General features: G+C 42.7%; 1 protein-coding gene across 6 annotated transcripts in view; it reads left to right on the forward strand.

The window, feature by feature from the left end:
- Positions 1–21,501, forward strand: part of LOC134324454 (plakophilin-4-like) — a 122,887-nt gene that overhangs the window by 60,805 nt on the left and 40,581 nt on the right. For 5 of the 6 annotated variants that reach the window (XM_063006306.1, XM_063006305.1, XM_063006309.1 and 2 more), the window contains 4 exons: positions 6,959–6,993; positions 12,971–13,057; positions 14,186–14,370; positions 16,677–17,196. In XM_063006306.1, coding sequence (XP_062862376.1) covers positions 6,959–6,993; positions 12,971–13,057; positions 14,186–14,370; positions 16,677–17,196 — 827 coding nt within the window. The remainder of the gene's footprint in view (positions 1–6,958; positions 6,994–12,970; positions 13,058–14,185; positions 14,371–16,676; positions 17,197–21,501) is intronic. The other variant, XM_063006307.1, reaches the window with a different exon arrangement.

A 21,501-nucleotide genomic window follows, 5' to 3' on the forward strand; every position in this document is an offset into this window, starting at 1 on the left:
GTTTGGTAACACTGCTCGTGTAGCCCTTTAGCCTGGTGCCACCCAGCTGGGTCCAGTTGCGTTGTTTATGTTAAGCTATCTTGGATGCATTCTGGTAGGTGTATTGACTACACTAAGTTGCCCCTGGATGTAAGCGTGAATGGGATTAAGTGTTCATCAGGATGAAGTGGTTTTTGAAGTTAAATGAATGATTATGGAGTGTTTGTCGTGCACAGATGTGCCAGGGCTTAAATTTCGCTCTAGAGTTCCACTGAAAGCTTGAGGTCAGGAGTGTGTTTACCCTCGTCTCTGACACGAAGTGTGTGTGCATTCTGAAGTGGCTTTTCCAGCCTCAAAGTGCCCGCATGACATTCTTGGAGTCTACAAAGCAGAGCCGTTGCATTAGAGCTGTTAGGCATGACTGCACCCACCTTCATCCACCTGGAGGAGACGTGAAGAGGAGCACAGAGGGTCAGATGAGAGCAAGTGTGTCAAAAACAGTGAATGGGTTCGAAGAAGCTTCAGAAGAGATGGGCAGTGTGTAAATGAGAGTACCGGGTATACGCTGCATTCTCATGTTTCACCAGACGCGAGGATGGAACAGAGTCTGGACAGGCACCAGACGCAGACTTATTCATGCACGCTCACTCATCTCGACAGCCCATTTAGAGCTCAAGTAGGTTTTAATTCAAGAATAAATTAGCCTTCCACTGATCACAGAGCGCCGTTCATTTATCTGTCTTGTTAATATAGGGACAAGAAACAGAAGTCAGAATCTTGGGTACACAAATCACCCCACATATATTTCCAAATGAAAGGTGTGTATAAGCATAATTTGTGAAAGCAGTAATAGAGCAGAAAAAAATCTATCTGTAACCAAGTTATCATGGAGAGAATGATGCAAAGATGAAGAGACAGTTAAGCAGAAGCCTCTGTGGGTTATGAATTGATGGGCAGATAAAGTCCTGACTGGCATGTATATGTGTATGGGTGGTTTATGAATTATGGATGCGACACTTGAACTCATATTTACCTGCAAAGTGTCGTCTTATCTGCACACACTCAGTAACGATATTCCAGCTATATATTACAAATATATTGTTGTTTTTAAGCCTTACTCAGTTATTAACAGTATAGGATCCAGTATTTATCAATATATTTATTATTGTTGCAGTGCTCTAGTTGTAAATCTGGCCAGTGGTAGCTCAGTGGATAAGGTACTGGACTAGTAACCTAAACGTTGCCGGTGCAAACCCCACCACTACCAGGTTGCCACTGTTGGGCCCCTGAGCAAGGCCCTTAATTCTCAATTGCTCAAAAAGTTGTGTTCAGTCATAATTGTAAGTCACTTTGGATAAAAGCGTCTGCTAAATGCCGAAAATGTAAATGTAAATCTTATACAGGTCATCAACTTTAATTGCATCTAATCCTTTGTTGCAAGTGTGTGTGTGTGTGTGTGTTGTTGACTGTTGTTGGCTGTGATGTTAAACGCTGGCATTGCCTCAATAGCCCATTCACTGTACAAAAGGGTTCCAGCAGAGCTCCATGTCTGCCACAACTAGGCCATTCAACTTCCCCCACCCTGACGTACCCCACCCATGTGGGAGCCTTTAAACCGGTGCCAATCATTCTACCAACAGGAATGCTCACTCAGAGCTTCTCTGTTTGACACACACACACACACACACACACATATTATACAGTATGTACAAATCCTCCGTTATTAACATGTACTCATTTGGGTTTCCTCTGTAAATGCAAACAAACACACAGCCACACATAACGGTGCCACACACACATCGCCCCGTCAGCAAGTTAACAGGCCGTTCACACCTCTGCTGAATGACAGTGAATTGCACTCTTTGTATTTAGAGAGCTCTGCTGGAGCGGCTGATCTTGCGGATGGTCTTTTTTAATGTGGAGCAGCCAGGGGCAACAGGATGACCCACTCCAGCATGCGCATAACACAAACGCTCTGTTTAAAGGTTACTACAACAGAGCCGGAGCCAAACACGCCCATCTGATGTTTACATTAAAAATAATACAGAGCAGCTCTGATATATAGAGATATGCAAGTTTTACCACAGGAACATGGAAGTCAAACACTCGTTTGTCCAGTGAATTTAGTGTTTATTAAAGCTGAAACATGGGGAAGAAATACGATTTAAAATATGTCCTGTTCCTAAAGGTATTTGGATTTAGGAGTGAGTTTCAGGCTACATTTAATGTGCATGACCTTATCAAATATGCATAGTTGCAATCAGAAATGTTTAGCCTCCAAAGAAAACAGGGATTTAGAACCTTTCTGCAGAGCTGGATTTATCAGTTGAATGATGCAGTAACTATTCAAAGAAAATGAATGATGTAGAATTTTAGATTAGCAGGATTTTTTTTTGTTAATGCTGCTATGTCACAATTAATCAACCCCTACATTATCACGCTAATCTTAAAACCTTAATTTGATTCAGCTGGGATTTTTTAGATAAAAGTGTTTAAGGTGTGTTACAACCATGGTAAAACTAAGGATCCACAAAAGCCGAGATAGGAGATCATTTCATTGCACCAACAAGGCAATGGGTATAAAAAGCTTTCCAGTACCTTAAACAAACCTGCCTGGTCATGGAAGAAAGGACCAAAATTTTGTCAAGAGGGTTTAGAGATCTCATCAGGACTGTTAGGAATGAAGGCTGGCACAGGAGTGTCATTACCAACCATAAGAAGATCTTCTAACAACCAAGGATTTTATGGCTGGACTCCACGATGAACACCACTCTTGTCCAAGAAGCTCAGGAAGGGTTTACTGGAATATGCTGTGGTTGTAGCGTAGTGGTTAAGGTACTGGACTAGTAAGCAGAAGGTTGCTGGTTCAAACCCCACCACTGCCAGGTTGCCACTGTTGGGCCCTTGAGCAAGGCTCTTATCCATCAATTGCTCAGACTGTATAGAGTCACTGTACTATAAGTCGCTCTGGATAAAAGCGTCTGCTAAATGCCGAAAATGTAAATGAATTTAAATAGACCTGCAGAATTCCCGGACACAGATTTATATAGTGATGAATGAAAACTGGAACTCTTTGGTTTGTCAGTGGTTTGTCTAAAGCAGATAGGTGCCCAGAGGGATACTGTCCCCATAATAAATCATGGAAGTGGGTCAGTAAAGTGGGGATGGTTTTCTGCTGCAGGAACTGGCAGTCTTGACCGTGTAACTGGCATCATGGATTTACAGAAACACCAGTGTGTTTTGAGGAGGAATGTTCTGCCTTCTGTGGTGAAATTGAAACTTGATGATAACTGGATTTTCCTGCAAAACAGTGATCCCAAATAAACCAAAGCTTGGTTAAGGAAGGAATGAGTGCTGGAATATTCTGGAGTGGCCTCCTCAGTATGCATTCAGAATGCAGTTAAAGCCCCAAGGCCATCAAACCTCAATGAGCTGGAAGCTTTTGCATGACAAGAATGGGCGTGGGGGGGGGGGGGGGTAAGCAGGGGCTGATGGGTGTCTGCACAGAACTGTGAATAATGAAGATCAGTGCATGACTTTCTGTACGCCATACTGATCCCGATGTGAACCCACCTTGTGCAGGTGAAATGACTGTTGGCTGCTACACATGTCAGAGGGGCCGTGTGTTAGATACGACCTTCCTCGTTTAGGGTCTGCACCAGTAGAGTAGATACAGCGGGGGTAATTGGATACGACTAGATTGCTTTGCCTTTGAAAATGTCTCGATCAGCCATATAGTCTCAGATTGTTGGTTTGTTCATCGCTGTCTTACAAATACAGTCTCGGTTCTTTGGGCTCTAGGAGTTTAACGTCACTGTGCATTAGGGATGGTCTTCTTTTGTGCTTTTGTGTACATTCACCTGCTGACCATTGAGAAGGTTTTTTTTTTCTTTTTGGGAGAGAGGGGTAAATGGAGGAAGGCGGATTGTTTTGAGGGTTTGGGGAAGTACGGATCATTATAGTAAGTGCAAAGTTCTGGTGTGTGGGCGTACAGCTCGCTGCTTTGACTTACTCTACTACCAGAATCAGAACACACGAGGAGCACAGAAAGAACAAGAACACAGTAAAAAGGTTTTCCTACTATTTTCCATCCATGCACTCCTGTCACCTTAATGACATCCTAGTTTCCACGTCTCTCTTCTTTCTTTCTGGTTCTCATCCACAGCCATGCCATTTATATCCTTATTTTCCAGTATATTCCATGTGTGTTCACCTGTCAGTGATCCATTAAAACCACGTCTAGTCTGAACATAAAGACCATTTTTATGTAGTGACACTTGCCCGGTCCATCCTGTTGGCCTGGTGGACACGTCAGCTTAGTTTATTCTGACTTCTGCTTATGCTGGTTTGCTGAGTTTCTATTTTAACATTGTAGGCCTCATTGGGTACGTCACAACTAAGGCCCTACCTAATTCACGGCAGTGAAAGGAGCCTGTGAAATTCAAATTTAAGGTTTGTGTTTAAAGGTTTATTGTTTTTCATTTGCATAACGTTCAAGTGCCTCACGTTTACTGGTTAATCTGCACTATGAGGCATCCTAGTAACCCTACGGCAATTCAGTTAGCAATCGCTTAGTCAAAATGTCCATTGTTGAAGTGCAAAGCAGCTAAAAACACCCCCAACCAATTGTGTGTGTGTGGGGTGTATGGGGGTAAAACACGGACGAGTATTTTTGTCTTTGAGACACAACAAGAAGCATCACTGGATGTTTTAGGTTTACATTTAACTTTTAAGGTAGCTGTGCTGTGTTTTATAGCTTCCATTAAGTCTGTCATTTAATTTATGAGTGTAATTTAATGACTGCTGTAAAATGTGGCTCTTTTCTTTAAAAATCAGTGAAATCATAACTGTCCGGCTGGCCTCTTCAGCTGTCCTCATCTTCTCTTCATCTTCTGCTAATGTGTAGTGAAAGCCAGTTCTTAAAGATCCTCTCTGCATGCACTCTGCAAAGATTGTGGAAGTGAAAAGGCTGACTGAGTGTCAGACAACGTACATTTAGTGAAATTGCCATTGCTCTCTGTCCTCGCCCAGCCATTAACTCAGACGCATTTGCCCACGCACTGTAGTTTTTCACCTTTTCATGCCGGGTAATTACAGCTGAGCTTGTGGTTACTTGTTTTATGGCTGCTTTCAGAGAGCAGAGCAAATGCAAATGTTTTAATTACTTCTGCCTGGGTAAAGAAACTCACTATTCATAGTTTTGTGTTATTTAATTAAGTTGAATGTCTTTTAGCTTTAGTTTTCGGTGCACAGGAATCTAGTTTTACTTTAGTTTTTAGTTCAGAAATTGGATGATTAATTAATAAAAAGCAAAGAATTAATTGTCTGTTGGTAATTTATGTTGGTTAAAAGAATCTAAAAGGATTTTACGTTTATTTCCAACGGCCGAGGCTTGATTTGACCTGAGTGAGAGTCCAGACTGCTGATCTGAGACTCACCCACCCTTAGTGTGCACAAGCCAGCTCATTTAGAATACGAGCACTGTCATTCTAACTTAAACAAAACAACTTTACATCCTATATAATATTTATATTATGAATGACAGAACTCAGACATTAAAATCACAAACGTTAAACTCTGAAACTGCTGTTTTTGAGTGTGACTGCACTTTAAACTGTACATGTTAATCTGTCTCCTATGTTTTTAAAAATGATGTGGATGTTTTATGTCCCATAGGGCTGAAACGATTCCTCGAGTAACTCGAGTAAATCGATTACTAAAAATCATCGATTCAAATTTTTTGCATCGAGGAATCGTTTAATCCGCACAACCATATACAGCTCACGGTGTTTTACACGGACGACTTTCACTTTTGCGCAGCGTGTTTAACGCCGTGTGCAGGTGACGTGAAGAATCTGAGGGCTGCGTCCCAAATATCTTAAACATAAACAGAACTTAACAGGACTTCATCCGGGTTCTTTTTGCGGACAGTTTAATGAACACCACGTATTTGGACACGTTCGCCGCTCCTGCGGACTGAACGTATCGGTTTAGGACGCGGCCGAGATTTGATAGCGCGGACTGCAAAATATAGAGAGAAAATAGCGAACAGGAGGAGACTGGACAGAGAAAACCACAGAAAGTTTGAGATCATTTTAAGCTGATAAAACTAAAACTCAGTATAACATCCACACCATCAGAGCGTCGTGTTTACTTTACTCATGTTTACTGACTTTACTTCCTTTCAACCACCACAGGCTTTTATGAAGATTTAGGCAAACACACACACACACACACACACACACACACACACACCAGATCTACCTCATCTAGAGACACAATCCTGACAGATTTTTATCCCCCTACAAACACCACAAAACCTCCCAACAAAATATTAAAGCTTTATGTTCTGCGTGAGCTGTAGCTGAAACTTTGAGTTTTGAAAGTTGCACAAATTACAGGCTTATGTTCATGTATTTTTGATTATTATTATTTATGACATGATGACCTGATGTTTCAGGTTGCCTGTTTACATTTTAAAAGTAAATTGATTTATTTTTTATTTATTTATTTTTGCATTTAAAAAATGTTAAACTGTCCTGTATGCAAGGAATACAAATGTACAGTTTGGTTTAAGAAACATGTCTTATTTAATCTAATATGTATTTGTTTTTGCTCTTTGTTAAAGCAAAAGTATTTCTTATCCGATTACCCGATTAATCGCTGGAATAATCGATAGAATACTCGATTACAAAAATAATCGATAGTTGCAGCCCTAATGTCCCAGTATAAATTTATCCACAGTCTTTGCTCTGCTCGCCAATCTTACTCTTGGTTGTGAAAATGAAAACAATATAGAATTACCTTTGTAAACATCCACTTTGACTCTAGATCTGTCTATTTGTATCTGTAAGCTCAATTAATATGGAATTAAAATTTTGTTTATCAAGTTTTGAAGTTTTGTAGCTGATTAAAAGTATCATTTTGGCATAAAGCATGTTTTTAACTCGTTTTATGTTTTTCTCTTTTTATTTTGCAGTTCCTCTGAGAAGGATCTTCCCTGGAGACCTACAGGTAAAGTCTTTATTGTATTATTAAAGTCTTAATTATATATTATTGCAAATAACATTGTTATTCTGTCGGAAGCACAAACCAAAGGCAAGCAAGTAGATCATTGTGTAAATTCAATTATTAAATAGTTATTTATGGTAACACACGCCTCTCATGTTCGCTTTTATACAACAAAAATAAAGCAAAGAAAATCACAATAATGTGTTAAAATCTATTTATTTCACCATAGATGGAGTTTGATGGTTTACTTGTTGATAGGCATAAGAAATACCGTATAAACTGATGCAGTAGTTGATGTGTAAGTCGACTGCAGTGTGAATCCAGGTTTGTAGTTTGTGGTAACTGAAGGTAAAGAGAATGAAGGCAGTCCAACGACATGCAGTCAGGTGAACTGGAGATACAAAATTGTCCATGACTGTGTTTGACATTAAACTTGAACTGATGAACCTTGTGTAACCAGTAACTACCGTTCCTGTCATGAATGTAACCAAAGTGTAAAACGTTACGTTAAAATTCAAATAAATAATTAAACAAACAAACAAAGAGACTGAAGGTTTTAGGAACTGTAGAACAAACGTCAGTGTCAAACCAGAGCTGCTTTATCGACTGCAGGACGAGTCCCGGATCAGACTGTGTGGTCGGAACTACCTGTAGTATAATCAATATTATTTCTTTACAGCCCTTTAGATTTACACGAGGCTTTTATCCCAATACGTGACCCGCCTGAATTGCAGGATGGGAATAATTAAATTTAATATTCATATTCAGACTTTTATTTGATTTTCATCCCGGAAGCACGGAAATACGAGCATCGGATTTAATCAGTAAAGGATCCAATTCATGAAAATTACTCGGTAAATGTCGATAATCGTTTGGATGATACATTTCTCATGATGTTAATATTGTTATTGTAGTAATTTAAATTGTAATACATATTTATGTGTGTTCATTGCAAGGATGCAGCATCGATTGGCATCAACTGAGAGGAAAAATGTTCTTTTGAAACACATAGTGGTTAAAGTACTGTACTAATGATCGAAAGGTCTCTGGTTCAAGCCCCACAGCTACCAAGCTGCCACTGTTGGGCCCCTGAGAAAGGCCCTTAACCCTCAGTTAGTTGCATTGTATTCTTACAGTTGTGAGTCACTTTGGATAAAAGCATCTTTGTATGGTGTGAATGTACCTTTGTGACAGTGGTGGCTCAGCGGTTAAGGTACAGGACTAGTAATCAGAAAGTCACTGGTTCAAGTTCCACCACCACCAAGCTTCCACTGTAGGACCCCTGAGCAAGACCCCTAACCATCAATTGCTTTGACTTTAATAAGCTGAAAATGTAAGGCCAGAGTCACTGTGGCTGATAGAACTCTTGCCCCAGGTGACTGTTGTTCAGCATAAAGGCATTTATGAGGCTGGCTAGTTTAGTGGGACAGCAGGTAGTGTTAGTGATACACAGCTCCAGAGAGCGAGGTTTAATCCCACTTCTCGTCACTGGTACTCTAGTTTTCTCCTACATCACAAAAACATACCGGTACAGAAATGCACTACTTTACTTTATCATATCTCTTGATATAAACAAGTGGTGCGAACGGTCCAGTGTGAATTCCTGCCTCGCCCCCCAGTGTTTCGGGAATCGGTTCCGAACCCACAGCAACACTGAACACCGAGTATAAATGAGTGAACAGTGATAAATGATCAGTAACTGTGATGAAATGTTATATTCTTCACGAGTTTTACCTCGGCACATCTAATTAGTCCCTGAAGTGAGGATGAAGGACGAGTCTTTCCTGAGGGAATCTAGAGAACAGAGCAGGAGATGAGGAGCTGTCACGTTGTCTGACCTGATGCAGATCGTTTCTGAATAGATTTCACCTCGTACAAATGGGAATGAATTCCGACTGCTACGTTAACTTTAGCTGCACGTCACTGCCTTTGTTTTGTCGTGTTGCATAAACAAAATGACGTGCTAGTGTGCGTGTAAGTGCCGACTGAAGCCTCATTAGTGTGACCTGTGCAATGTCACTACTGTATTATTACCCAAACTGTTATTCAGTCAATTACAGATTTTACTGAGCTGTGGAAATCGCACTATGTACGTAGCTGTCAGTTATAAATAATGCTTAACGATGCTGTCGCCTCACTCTCATTAGCTTATTGTTAAATATCATTATGATAAACTTGGCACGTACGCTATGTGAGAAGTATGTGGTCAGCCACACCCATTGCAAACAGGTTTCATTTAAAAATGTATTATTGAAATTACAATGAGCGGCGCGATGGCTCGGTGGGTAGCACTGTCGCCTCACAGCAAGAATTCCCAGGTGGAGGGGTCCGGGTCCTTTCTGTATGGAGTTTGCATGGTCTCCCCGTGTCTGTGTGGGTTTCCTCCGGGAGCTCCGGTTTCCTCTCACAGTCCAAAGATGTGCATTGACTGGAGCCAGGCCTTCAAACTACCTTTAAATGTGCTGTATAAGACAGACATGATTAAGAAGGGTCACATGGATGTTATAATAATCATATTAATAATAATAAGTTGAATTTATATAGCGCCTTTAACATACCCACATTACAAAGTAAATAATAGAGAAAAGAAGAATAGTGTGCAGTAAATCATGAAGCGATTGTGGAAAGGATTTCCAGGAGGCTGAGGAACTAAAACCCTGCCGCCGACAGACACTGGTGGACAGTGAGGTGTCTGGTTTAGTACTGGAATCTCACATTCGTAGCTCTTTGTCTGCATTTTCCCCATTTTACCTTACAATTTAGTCATTTCCAATTACCAATTGTGGTTCTTTGTATTACCTGGCAGTGCTGGGTTACCACATGGAGTCTAGCGTGGCTCTCCGGAAGCGATACAGCTGTATGTGACCTGTCCCGGAGATTGCATATCACAGCGAGAAGAGACCCCCATCTGACCTCCCCTTCCTTAAACACAGTGTAGAACTTGCAAGACCAAACACCCCACAGTGGAGTTCTACTGCACCCACATACAGCATCTTTGAGTCATTAGAAGAATGACTGACTTCTGTTTGACACGCTCCATGTGCTAAATATTTACTGCACTGCTGCTGCTGATGTAGTTTCCTCCGATTTATATTTTACCGTGATAAAGTAGCAAACTGGCAGCAATAAAGCAGAACGACAGACCGAGAGACATTAATGTGTGAGCCATTAACGCCTGTCGGATGTGTAATGTCCTATTAATAATGAACTGTGATTGTTAGGCTCTGTGGCATCAGGGGAATGTACCATCTCTCCCTGATGCCACAGGCCTTACAGAGCAGAAACGAGCTGTGCCTTTAAATACCTGGCCAGCTCGTTAGGGCGAAGTGGCTACACCTGTGCCTTCCCTTATTTAAGGGATAGGTGCAGAGCTGTAGCCGTCGCACCTTCTGCTCATATTGGCTGATTCTTTTTTCTTTCTTTGAGTTTGTTTGACACTGCGGTGTCCTTTTATGTTTATTGTTTTTTTTATTATCTTTAGGTTGTGCCGCCGCACTGTGCCGCCGCCGCCGTGCCGCTGCCGCCGGGCCACCGCTAGTGGGCGCCACCACGCCGCCGCCGCCGCCAAGCTGCCGCCAGAGTGCCGCAGCTGTCGTGCCGCCGCCGCCGCCTGGTGGTTGCTCTCAGGTCGCTGTCGGGCCGCTGCCGCCGAGCCGTCGAGCCGCCGTGCCGCCGCCACCTAGAGACCCCATGACTGCGCCCAGAGGAACGTGACCCCCTCCCAGCTACCGCTGGTGACAGCGTCACGTTCCGCCCTCTGGAGCGCAGGAGCAAACGGCCACTTCCCAGCCACCCTGGCTGGTGACAGCGCCTTTGCTTTTAACTTTATAAATCCGCAAGTAAATCACACCCGGTGGATGGCATGGCGCTGACCAGCATTAACTGCTGGTGAGCGCCGTGCCATTTATCTACCGGCGGTGTTATCCCCCCTTCTTCGGCCAACAGCGCGAGGTTCCCCACCTCGCGAACCCGGTCGCTTCGCCTCTTTAGTGCTGGGAGCGGTTTTGCTTTCAGCGTTGCTGTGGCAGCGTGCTTAAGCTCCCAGCCTAGAGGTGAGCGACCAGGGTTCGCGCCTCGCGCTTTCCCTTTTTCCCTTTTATGTTTTTTCCCTTGTTTCTTTCAGTCTGGCGTCACCGGCTGCCTTCGGGATTCCCCGAAGTGTTTTTTGTTACTGTTATTCCTTTATTTTATTGTATATTACGTTTATGATTTTGTAAATAAAACCCTTTTAAGTTAAAACCTCCGCATCCTTGGGTCCTTCCTCCCACATCATAACAGTGATGAAGTGAAGCTTGATTACAGCTCACCATAAGAACCAAACGTTAAAAGCTCAACAATGAAAAATCAGACCATAACTACACGTGCTGATGTGTGTATCACTAATGCAGATTAACATTTGGATGCATGTTTGATTCAGCTTACATAATCCATTACTTTTTAATCAGGCGTTTAGATGTAAGTGTGTGTGTGTGATTGGCTGTGATTAAACATAGCCAGTAATAATTGGGACGGTATTTGTGACTAGGCAGAATCACAGTGCTTTTTATGCTGAGGTGAGGAGGTGGATCGTTCAGTCTAGGGAAACTCTGCCGACACATTTAGGACAAAAAAAAAAAGCTTCTGTCAGGCTGTCAGAAACCACAGAGTCAACAGATCTGTACTAACAGAGCTCTATAGAAACACACACACACACAGCATGTGTATAGAACTCACTCACATCAGCGTGACAGAAAGCTGCCAATACACATTAGCGGCAGGTTGGAAACGTGGAAACGTGCCTGCAGTTCTTTTTATACATCAGCAGTTTTTTTTTAATTAGAGGGATTCGGAGACGTCATTTCACTATTAAGTGATTAAAAAAAACCCTGATTTATCAGCTACAGGCCTGGTCATTGTGATTCTGACTATTGTCTCTATAAACGTTATAAAATCTGATTTTTGGAATACTTTGATACTGGTTAGCATGTCAAATCATTATTTACTTTCTACATTTTGTTATAAAACATAGAGGGAAAAATCTCACTGAATGTTCTGCTTAGTTCTTAAAAACGGACTGGCTGTTATAGTGTGTGATGCGATAACACTTGTCTGTCATGTTCCAGTAGGCACAGTCTAATTTATCCCAAAGGTCTTTACTAGAGTTTAGGTCAGGGCTCTCTACAGGCCACTGGAGTTTGCAAATTGAAAGTCTGCAGTGGTCTGTTACGTTAGCCGGGATCTCAGAGTTGCTATCTGCCAGCCGGGTGTCTACTCAGACATTGGCTACGTCTGAGTGGTTCTGGTGCCCAAAGCCCTGCAATAGATTTGGCACCCTGTCTATGTTATTTCTGCCTCCCAGCGTTTCCTGGTGGAACCTGACCTGCTGCGATGCGACCCTGACTTGGTTGATGAGAATTAGGGAATATTCCCTAAATTAAAGAAATAGAGTGTGTGTGTTAGATGAAACTAAAAACGGACGGGTAACGGGGCGGTACAGTGGCATAATGGGTAGTGCCCTCACCTCACCTCACCTCACTACTATGGGCTTAGTAGTTTGATTCCCCAGCTGGGCAGCCAGGGTCCTTTCTGTGTGGACTCACCGGGATCCTGACCAGATTTAAGGTTGATGATAATTAAATGAAATATTGTCTTTAGTAAATGTTGACTGACTTGGTTATGCAGACCTGTAATGAAATGGTCAGTGAATACTTCCGGTAACCTGCCGGGTAAATTTAGTACAGAACTGTAAGCTTCTCCCAGCGAATCCAGGTTTATTCTGCTGTGGCTAATGCTAATACTTTAAAACACTTAATACTTAAGCTCAGACCGAGCACGTACAGTATGTTTCATTTACAAATCAGCTCAAGCTCAAACAAATAGGATTTAAAACTGTAAAACACTCGTCGGCTCACGCCGTCTGTGAGCTGAGACTGTGTGTGACCACACGACACACCCGCCAGCTTTAAATCAACCATTTGTTGTGCATTTTTCTTCTTTGTAGATGTGTCGACCTCCACCAATGCCAAATCTGTCAGGGAGCAGCTGTCCCTGTACTCACCGGAGCGGAGCCCTCTGCACGAAAGTGAGGGTTCGTCTGCACACAACACTGTCAGTCAGGGACGTCACGCTCGTTTTTAGGACTGAAGCACTTATTCCGTTTAAAAAAAATGAATACACACACACACACACACACACACTTTGGGTCTGTAACCTAAACCTAGTGCTCTCTTTACATAGATGGATTTACGTCATCCTACACTCCTGAGAAGAGGGCGTGTCTAAACTCTTAGATACTTTAAAATGCGCCTTAATTCTGAGTGATGATCTGACTGAATAACGAGAGCGCACGACGCCTCCTCGGTGCTGAAGGCAATCCCAGAATTCAGTGCGACACAACTTTTCTCACAGAAAGGGAGAAAGCTTAAGAGCAGCAGAATTTAGAGTAAAGCCTAGAATGGACTGGATATTTAAATCAGCTACGTTGAAATAAATTAGATCCCGTATTTAGGGGTCGCCACAATGGATCTGGTTTGCGTGCCAGTCTTTTTACTCACAAGTGCACCCCCCAATGGCTAGGCTGTTTCACCTAACCATGTTTGTTAGAATACTGTCAACATTTTAGATTTTTTGCTGTTATTAAATGCTGTCTGATAGCAGGCTAGTTATATTTGTAAGTGCTGCTTGACCATTGCTGACCAACACATTCAAAATCGGAATGAGAGTTAAATTAGACTTTTACGATGTATTGGATTAAGCCGTCAACTCCAACTCTTACAGTACTCCCATGCCGAGTGCACACTACATTTATTGAGCCTAAATTGTACTATTTCTGGCAGATATTTGTATAACCTGTATATGTTTTTAATTGGTCAGCCACATTTGTTTGATTTTTCTTTACCTGTAACTATTTTCATTATGCAAATCAATGTAAGATTTAAAATGCCATTATTTAGTCATTTGGAGCTGCAATATATCACTTTCGGGCATTTAGAGATTTAGCAAGTCTCCCCTGCCCACATAAATAAGTACAATTTACCCCATGACAATAAACATTACAGTTGTGAGCTGCTGTGGGTAATGACACGAGGCAAGAACACAATGTTGTATACTCGACTCGTGTATGTTCCTGTGTGTTATAAATTCGGGCTTGGTTGGACCCTGAACGCCTGTTAGAGCCCCCTAAAGTGTGTTTGTAATATCTGTGTGTGTGTCGCAGGGTCTGTAGGGAACTCGCGCAGTTCCACTCAGATGAACTCTTATTCTGACAGTGGCTACCAGGATGCCGGCAGCTACTACATCAGAACAGAGGGGCGGCCGCAGCATTCGTACCCAAGTACCGGTCCTGTTACCAGCGGAACGCTCAAGAGGAACTCCAGGGCAGAGGGCCAGGCTGTTACCCAGGTGGGCACACAGTCAGTCGTACAGGTGTTATTAAAATGGCAGAATGAGTATGAGGACGAAGGGCATGTGTGCACTGGCAGTCTTTTAAATTTGGCATCAAGCGTTGGTGGTTTTATGTCGGTAAATATAATATACTCTGCCAAATGTTATCAACAAACAGTTGCTATGGTAACAGAGTTAAAAAGGACACCTTTCCCACATATCAACCCAAGACCCAAGATGCACTCCTGGCAATGTTATCCCCCCATATGTAATTAAACAGACATGATTGGCTATATCCATGTGTGGGTAGCACTGTCGCCTCACAGCAAGAAGGTCCTGGGTTCGATCCCCTGGTAGGGAGGTCATGATGTGTGGAGTTTGCATGTTCTTACCGTGTCCACGTGGGTTTCCTCCGGGTGCTCCGGTTTCCTCCCACAGTCCAAAGACGTGTACCTTGTAAATTGATGAATCTTGTGTAATGAGTAACTACCGTTCCTGTCATGAATGTGACCGAAGAGTAAAACATGACGTTACAATCCTAATAAACAAACGAACAAGATCCATGTGTAAATGGGAAGTGGATCGGCTGAAGCCCTTTGTCGGATTGGCGCCCAGTCCAGAATATTCCTGCCTTGCGGTCAGTGTTTCCCCAGAGGATTCGGACCTGCTGCGACCCTGACCAGGTTGATGAAAACTAAATACATATTCCCTAAATTAAAAAAAGAGTTGTCTGTGTGTGTTAGATTAGACTTAAAACGGATGGGTAACGGGGCGGCACAGTGGGTAGCGCTGTTGCCTCACAGCAAGAAGGGCGTGGGTTCGATTTCTAAGCCGGGAAGCCAGGATCCTTTCTGTGTGGAGTTTGCATGTTCTCCCTGTGTCTGTGTGGGTTTACTTCAGGAGCTCTAGTTTTCTACCACAAGTCCAAAGATGTGCATTTGCTACCTTGACCAGTACAATGACTGAATGAATAAAGGAATGAATGGATGGATATCTATCTCAGAAGACCTCCTCAGACTGTAAATAATGCTGTACCATAAACAATAGAGTGTTATTATCCAACATACAGTGACCAGAGCGCTGTCCACTACTCTGCAATCCTCAGTTAGGAAATTGAGCCATAACTCATGTACGTGTGAATTGAAGATTCTACATTACAAATCTCTTTACAGCTTCTGGCTAAGAAGTTTTAATAACAGTTATTATTAGTTAGCGGTACTTTATCTTGACTCTCTCTCACACTCAATACAAATAATTTTTCATAGAACTTTCGTGCAGAGTGGAGCAGTGGGGTATGGTTTTGTTCCAAATTAGTGATTACGATGCCATGGTTTTTTTTTAAGCGCAACTGATTTGCAAAAGCCTCAGTAAGAAAGAAAGAGAGAGCATATATACTTCATTTTAATTAACTGCTTAATCCTGGTCAGAGTCGGTCCGGTTCCACAGGTAAACACTGGGCGCAAGACAGGAACGTCCTGGACAAGATGAAAATCAATCAGACGTAGCCAAAAGAAATCTTCAACAAAGTTAAAGCTGGAACAGTTCTCAAATTCTTTACCAATGTAGAACTGAAAACACACATATGAAGACAGACGAAACAAAAACTGAACATGAAACACTAGGATATGATTCTTTATATTTATATTTATATATATATATATAGAATAGACTAAACAATCATGCCATGAATGTAACCAATGTGTTGACGCAGCCTTAAACAAATAAATAAATAAAGAATTACACATAGCAAGTCATGTCAGTGATCACGCCCAGCCGATTCGATAGCCCCGCTGAGATTTGAACCCGTATCTCAGAGGTAGTGGGATAGCATAAGAGACTGCTGCACCAACCAAACACATAAACACATTCTCTCGCTCATATATATATTTATTTATACATGTGAAGGTTAATATTTGACTGCTTTTGTCACAGACCTGCCAACCCTGAATAACTGTTATATGCTCTAAATCAGGGTTTTTAAAAGTCTGGATCACGACCCTTGGGCGGGTTTCAAGCCAAAAAATGGGTCTCAGAGAAAAATAATAATGTTTAAATAAACGAATTTTAACAGGCACATAAACACAAGATGTACTTGTACATGCACACCCCCTTGTGGAAGGTTAACGTTACATCTTGTAAACCACAGTGGGACCAGATTGCCACTATTTTCATGAATTAAGTATATTTCGTTTTGTTTTGATGTTTTGAATTCGATGTGTTTTGATGTGTTGTCTGGGTCGCTGTTAAAATCATGGACAAAATGTGGGTTGCTTGAAAAAAATGATCTAAATGGAGCTATTTTTTTTTTTTTACCCCTTTGCCAGATGACGGCCACAGTCGGCGGGGCGATCCCAGGCCGGGCCATGCGTCGCGTGAGCTCTGTTCCCTCACGGACGCAGTCGCCGGCCTACGGCAGCAGCATCTCGCCCTCCCGCGGGTCCCTGCGGGCGTCGCCGGGCAGCGCTTACGGCTCACCCATCGTGACGGAGCCCAAGCCGCTGCCCAGCATCTTCTCGAGCAGCACGTTGCCCAGCAGCCAGCGCGCAAACTCGCCCTACACCACCCAGAGGAACTCGCCCTCCGCCCTGCGCAGGGTGGGCTCGGGAAGCGCCAACCGCACGACATCGGCTTACCCGGGACGACTGGGTTCACCTATCTGCGTGCCAGGGGAGGAAAACCAGGTGCCATTAAGCTCGTCTCCGACCCGGACTGGGATGACGGCGGTACCACAGCATTATGGGTCCACGTTACAGAGGGCGATGCTCCACGAGGGCTCTGATCCCTACTGCACACACTCGTATGAGATCTATGAGAGGATGGTGCCAAGGCCAGATTGCTTAACAGGTCAGTGTGAGTGTTGTTTTTGTTAATCATGTGTTACATTCTGGTGTGTGTGTGTGTGTGTAGAATGATGTATAAATAGTTTTGGGACAGCAGGCGTAGCTTCTCTGACAGTTTTGGAATCGATTTAGCGTCGCCGTGTGTTCACAGCCGTGTGTAATCGTTCTGTGTGAATGAATTTGGAGTTTAAAAGTGCGTGACGTGAGGAAGAGTAGTGAAGCGGAGGAGCGGGAGGATGACAGAAGCCTTGCCGTGCCCGACAGCTCTTACGGGTGATTTATCCGTCCTGGTTCGTCGGGGTGGGCGGGAAACGTCTCAAACGATCACGAAAATGAATTTTCCATGACAGGCCGACGCCCCTGTACGTGCTTATCTGTCCGGCCCTCTTCTCATCCTCAATAGGAGTGGGGTTTAAAATTGGCGAGCGCTTGGTTGTACTGACAGAAATGTCTGTTGTGGTTTTTCTTCTCCTCTCAGAGCCTCTTAGATTCTTTGCTTTTTCGTGCAGGGTGGCATTTCTGTAAGTGGGATCAGACAAACTGTATAAAACCTTGTTAGCCGCAGCTTTTCTTCCCCATTTTTTTTGCTATTTTATTCATTTAATGCATTTAATTTTAGCGTAGTCGAATCGTCTTCCGCTGCTGGAGACTCCGGTCGTGTCAGAAAAGGGGATTTTTGCCTGCCTCACGCTTCCTGTCTCGGTGCACAGACCACCGACCCCTTCTTATCCGCCCGTACTTTCGGGTCCCTGCAGAGCGTCCGGTCTTTTCCCACCGGGCAGACTTTATTAGCCAATTTTGTCTGCTGCAGTTTTAAAATAAAAAAGTTCAGAATCCCCCCCCCCAGGTTTGCACCACGGACCGGTTTCATATGAAATAGAATTTCACAGACCAGCGGGGGTGGGAGGATACTATACTGCACTGAACTTTTTTCGCTGCAACGAGACGCTGCTTCCACCTGGGGGTGATATGAGACGATAAACACCCGTGTGTTGGAAATTGAAGCAGTGTTTTCTTTGCTGATGTAGCGATCTCTTATGATTTACTCTTTCTGTGCGGCCCGGTAATAAACCGGGACCGTTATGCGTCCTGGTGGTCGGGGACCTCTGTGCTAGCAGATCATCCTGCTGCGCTACCTGGGCGCCGCGACGCAGCGTTTCCTAGCTTATCCAGACAGAAAAGCAAAGAAAAGATCTACTACTTTTGAGGACCTGTATTTTTCTAGTTTCTTGAGGGTTCTTTAAGGGGGCTTGAGTGATCAGTACAGGCGAGATGAAGAAATGGCTCGTGTTATCTTTTCAGATCACTGTAAGAGCCCAGTGTTACTTTCAGGTGGAAAATCTGACAGGCATGATGAGAAGAAGAAAGATGAAGAATAACTGGAGCTAGGATGTTCAGACTCAGTATAATTACTAATCTGTGTAAATGTCACTGAATCTCAGTGAATTTAAAGTAAGGATGTGGCATCGTGCCATTTTCCACCTATTTGTAATTCAGACGCTTAGCAAGTCATGGCGTCTGATACCTGCTGGCGCTATGAAGTCCGTGCTGCTTAACAGTGATGAACGTCTCTCTCACATAAAATGTAAATTCATGCCCACATTCTCACCTCAGACTGCTTATATTCGTCTGTGATGATGTTTTTAGTTTAAAGCGACACTTAACGATTTGTTTATTTCGGATTTTTTAACAATTCAGCCAATAGACTGTAAACGTCCCCCATCAGATGCCAAACAACTAATATCTGCCTATATTAAAAATATGTGGCAAATCATTTTAAATGACTTATAATATCATATGTAAAAGTTTGGATACCCCTGGTGAAGATCTACATTTTGGATGTGTAAACTCTTGCATAAAACTGTGTTACTGTTGATGCTTGACATTTTTACATGGTGTTTTTGTGCTCTCTACTGCTCATGGATGCCCTCAGATGACCTGACTGATGATCCCCCAGGTGAAAACCTATTTTGTGAACCATCTCAGTGTTACTCTTTGTATACATATATGTGTGTGTGTGTGTGTGTGTGTGTGTGTGTGTGTGTGTGTGTGTATGGATTCATGCATGCTTATGTGGGGATTTGATGTCTCTACATGTGTTGCCATAGCTCCATTGCTTCATTATTCATTTTAAGGAAGATGTTCAGCTTATTCATTTCACTTTCATTATTTTCATCAACTGCTTCATCCTGGTCAGGGTCGTGGTGGGTCTGCTTTCACCAGGAAACACCAGGACAAGGTGCCACTCCATCACACAGTCAACAATCGCTTAGACATAGTCCATCAGGTCTGTATAGACGCCCTGTCAGCCTATAGCATCACTGAGATTCAAACCCGTCTGTTATAGGTTGTAGGCTAGTGTTAGAGACCGCTGCACCACTGGGAAGCATCTTCAGCTTGTCTGTTATCATCATTAAGTCCTGTAAAGTCAGTTCCAACTACAGACGACCATGTGGAGAGTGTTTCTCCAGAACATCCTGTATTCGGTTTGGGTCCATAGGCTTCTTAATGGCTCGTTCATTATTCCTTCAGTTCTATCCATTCATCTTGGTGCTGGCCATCCTCGTCCTCCTTTACCTCCAATTCTTCCGAACATAGTTATCTTTGCCAATGAACTGGTTCTTTTCATAATTTAGAGCTACTTAATTGCATTGAAATTCTTTTAATTTCAATTTTGAAGTTGAATAGACTTTCTTAAGCAGCCTTCCAAAATGTTGTAATTCCAGGCTTAGTCAGCTGATCATTAATAAATAAATAAATCATTTTGTTTGGCTTGAATTTTTATGTAGCAGTGTGATGGAACAGGTGTTATTATTGTTATTTAATAATGTTAAATGATTATAAACAAATGATGCATTATTATGGAGAACCTGAATTACTTGTTCATATGAAAATAGGTTGTTTTTTAATAGTTTGTTGGATAAATTGTTATGGAAAATCGTTGTTAGTCCCAAAATCAAGTATCTTCTTTTGTTTTATTTTATATATATGTTTTCATTTGTAGTATATTCCTCTTTATGCTTGAGTTATTTTGGACATGTTTAATAGAATTGACTCGGTTATTAGCAGAAGACCAGAGCGTTATTTTCCTTCCTAAAAAACTGTTAACTTTTTTTTTTTAATTGTGCTAGCACAAAACCTCACAGTGCTTTTAGACACTTCTCTATTTCTGGAGCTCACTGCATGTCCTGTAGAGACGTTAGTACTTGTAATGAAGGCAGGCAAAAAGCCAAATGAGGATCTATCAGGATCAGCACTGGGAATCAGGCTGGTCATTGCTCAAGGTTCTTCTTTAAATGAAATCATTAGAGGTCCATGTTAAACACTGTGTTCTGTACTGTGTGTTAGTCGTGCGTGTTGGCTGATACATTCTGCGCTTCGTACCTCCCAAGGCACCGACACTGTGATAAACAGAATGATTTGCTATGATGTGATTGTCCTGAAGAGTCGCTGGGGTCTCATTGATTTGGGCTCCAAGTGGACAGAAACACCAGCACTTAGTGCTACTGTAATCAGATCATTTTATTTACATGCACAAGGCTGAAATACACTTTAGACAGTCTATTCATCTGTCACAGAGCAACATGTACTCACTCACAACAATTTAGCGGAAATTAGGAGTGGCCAGATCCCCTACTAGCATGTTTGGGGAGGTGGGAGGAAACCACAGTACCTGTAAGTGTAACCGTTTTTGTGCCAGAGCAGGTCTCATTATTCCTGATTCTCCTCAACCTATCTGGAGCCTTCCACAGTGGTAGCTCAGTGGTTAAAATACTGGACTAGAACTCTGAAGGTTGCCGGTTCAAGCCCCACCACCACCAAGTTGCCACTGTCGGGCCCCTGAGCAAGGCCCTTAACCCTCGATTGCTCAAGTTGTACCTGATCACAATTGTAAGTGCTGCAAATGTAAAATGTTTGCATGGTCGTTATCATTAAAATGACATCACACCATAAATTACAGCATTCTCTATCTACTCTGTCTGACCTTGGAATAACTGGTTCAGCAGGGAGATGTACCAGCTTCATATCTGGAAGAGTGTTCGTAGGGGGGTCTACATCATCACAGCCATCCATAGGGTTCTATACCTGGCCCTCTCTTTTCCCCATATACAAACACTCTCTTGGTGAAGTCATTTCCTTCCAATATATTCTCCTGATAGGGTGGCACGGTGGCTCCTCACAGCAACAAGGTCCTGGGTTCGATTCCCAGGTGGAGCTCCGGTTTCCTGACACAGTACAAAGACGTTTGACATTGAACCTGAACTGATGAATCATGGGTAACCTGTTACTACCTGTCCTGTCATGAATG

Source organism: Trichomycterus rosablanca, chromosome 12, assembly GCF_030014385.1.
Source record: "Trichomycterus rosablanca isolate fTriRos1 chromosome 12, fTriRos1.hap1, whole genome shotgun sequence".
NCBI classification, from domain to species: Eukaryota; Metazoa; Chordata; class Actinopteri; order Siluriformes; family Trichomycteridae; genus Trichomycterus; species Trichomycterus rosablanca.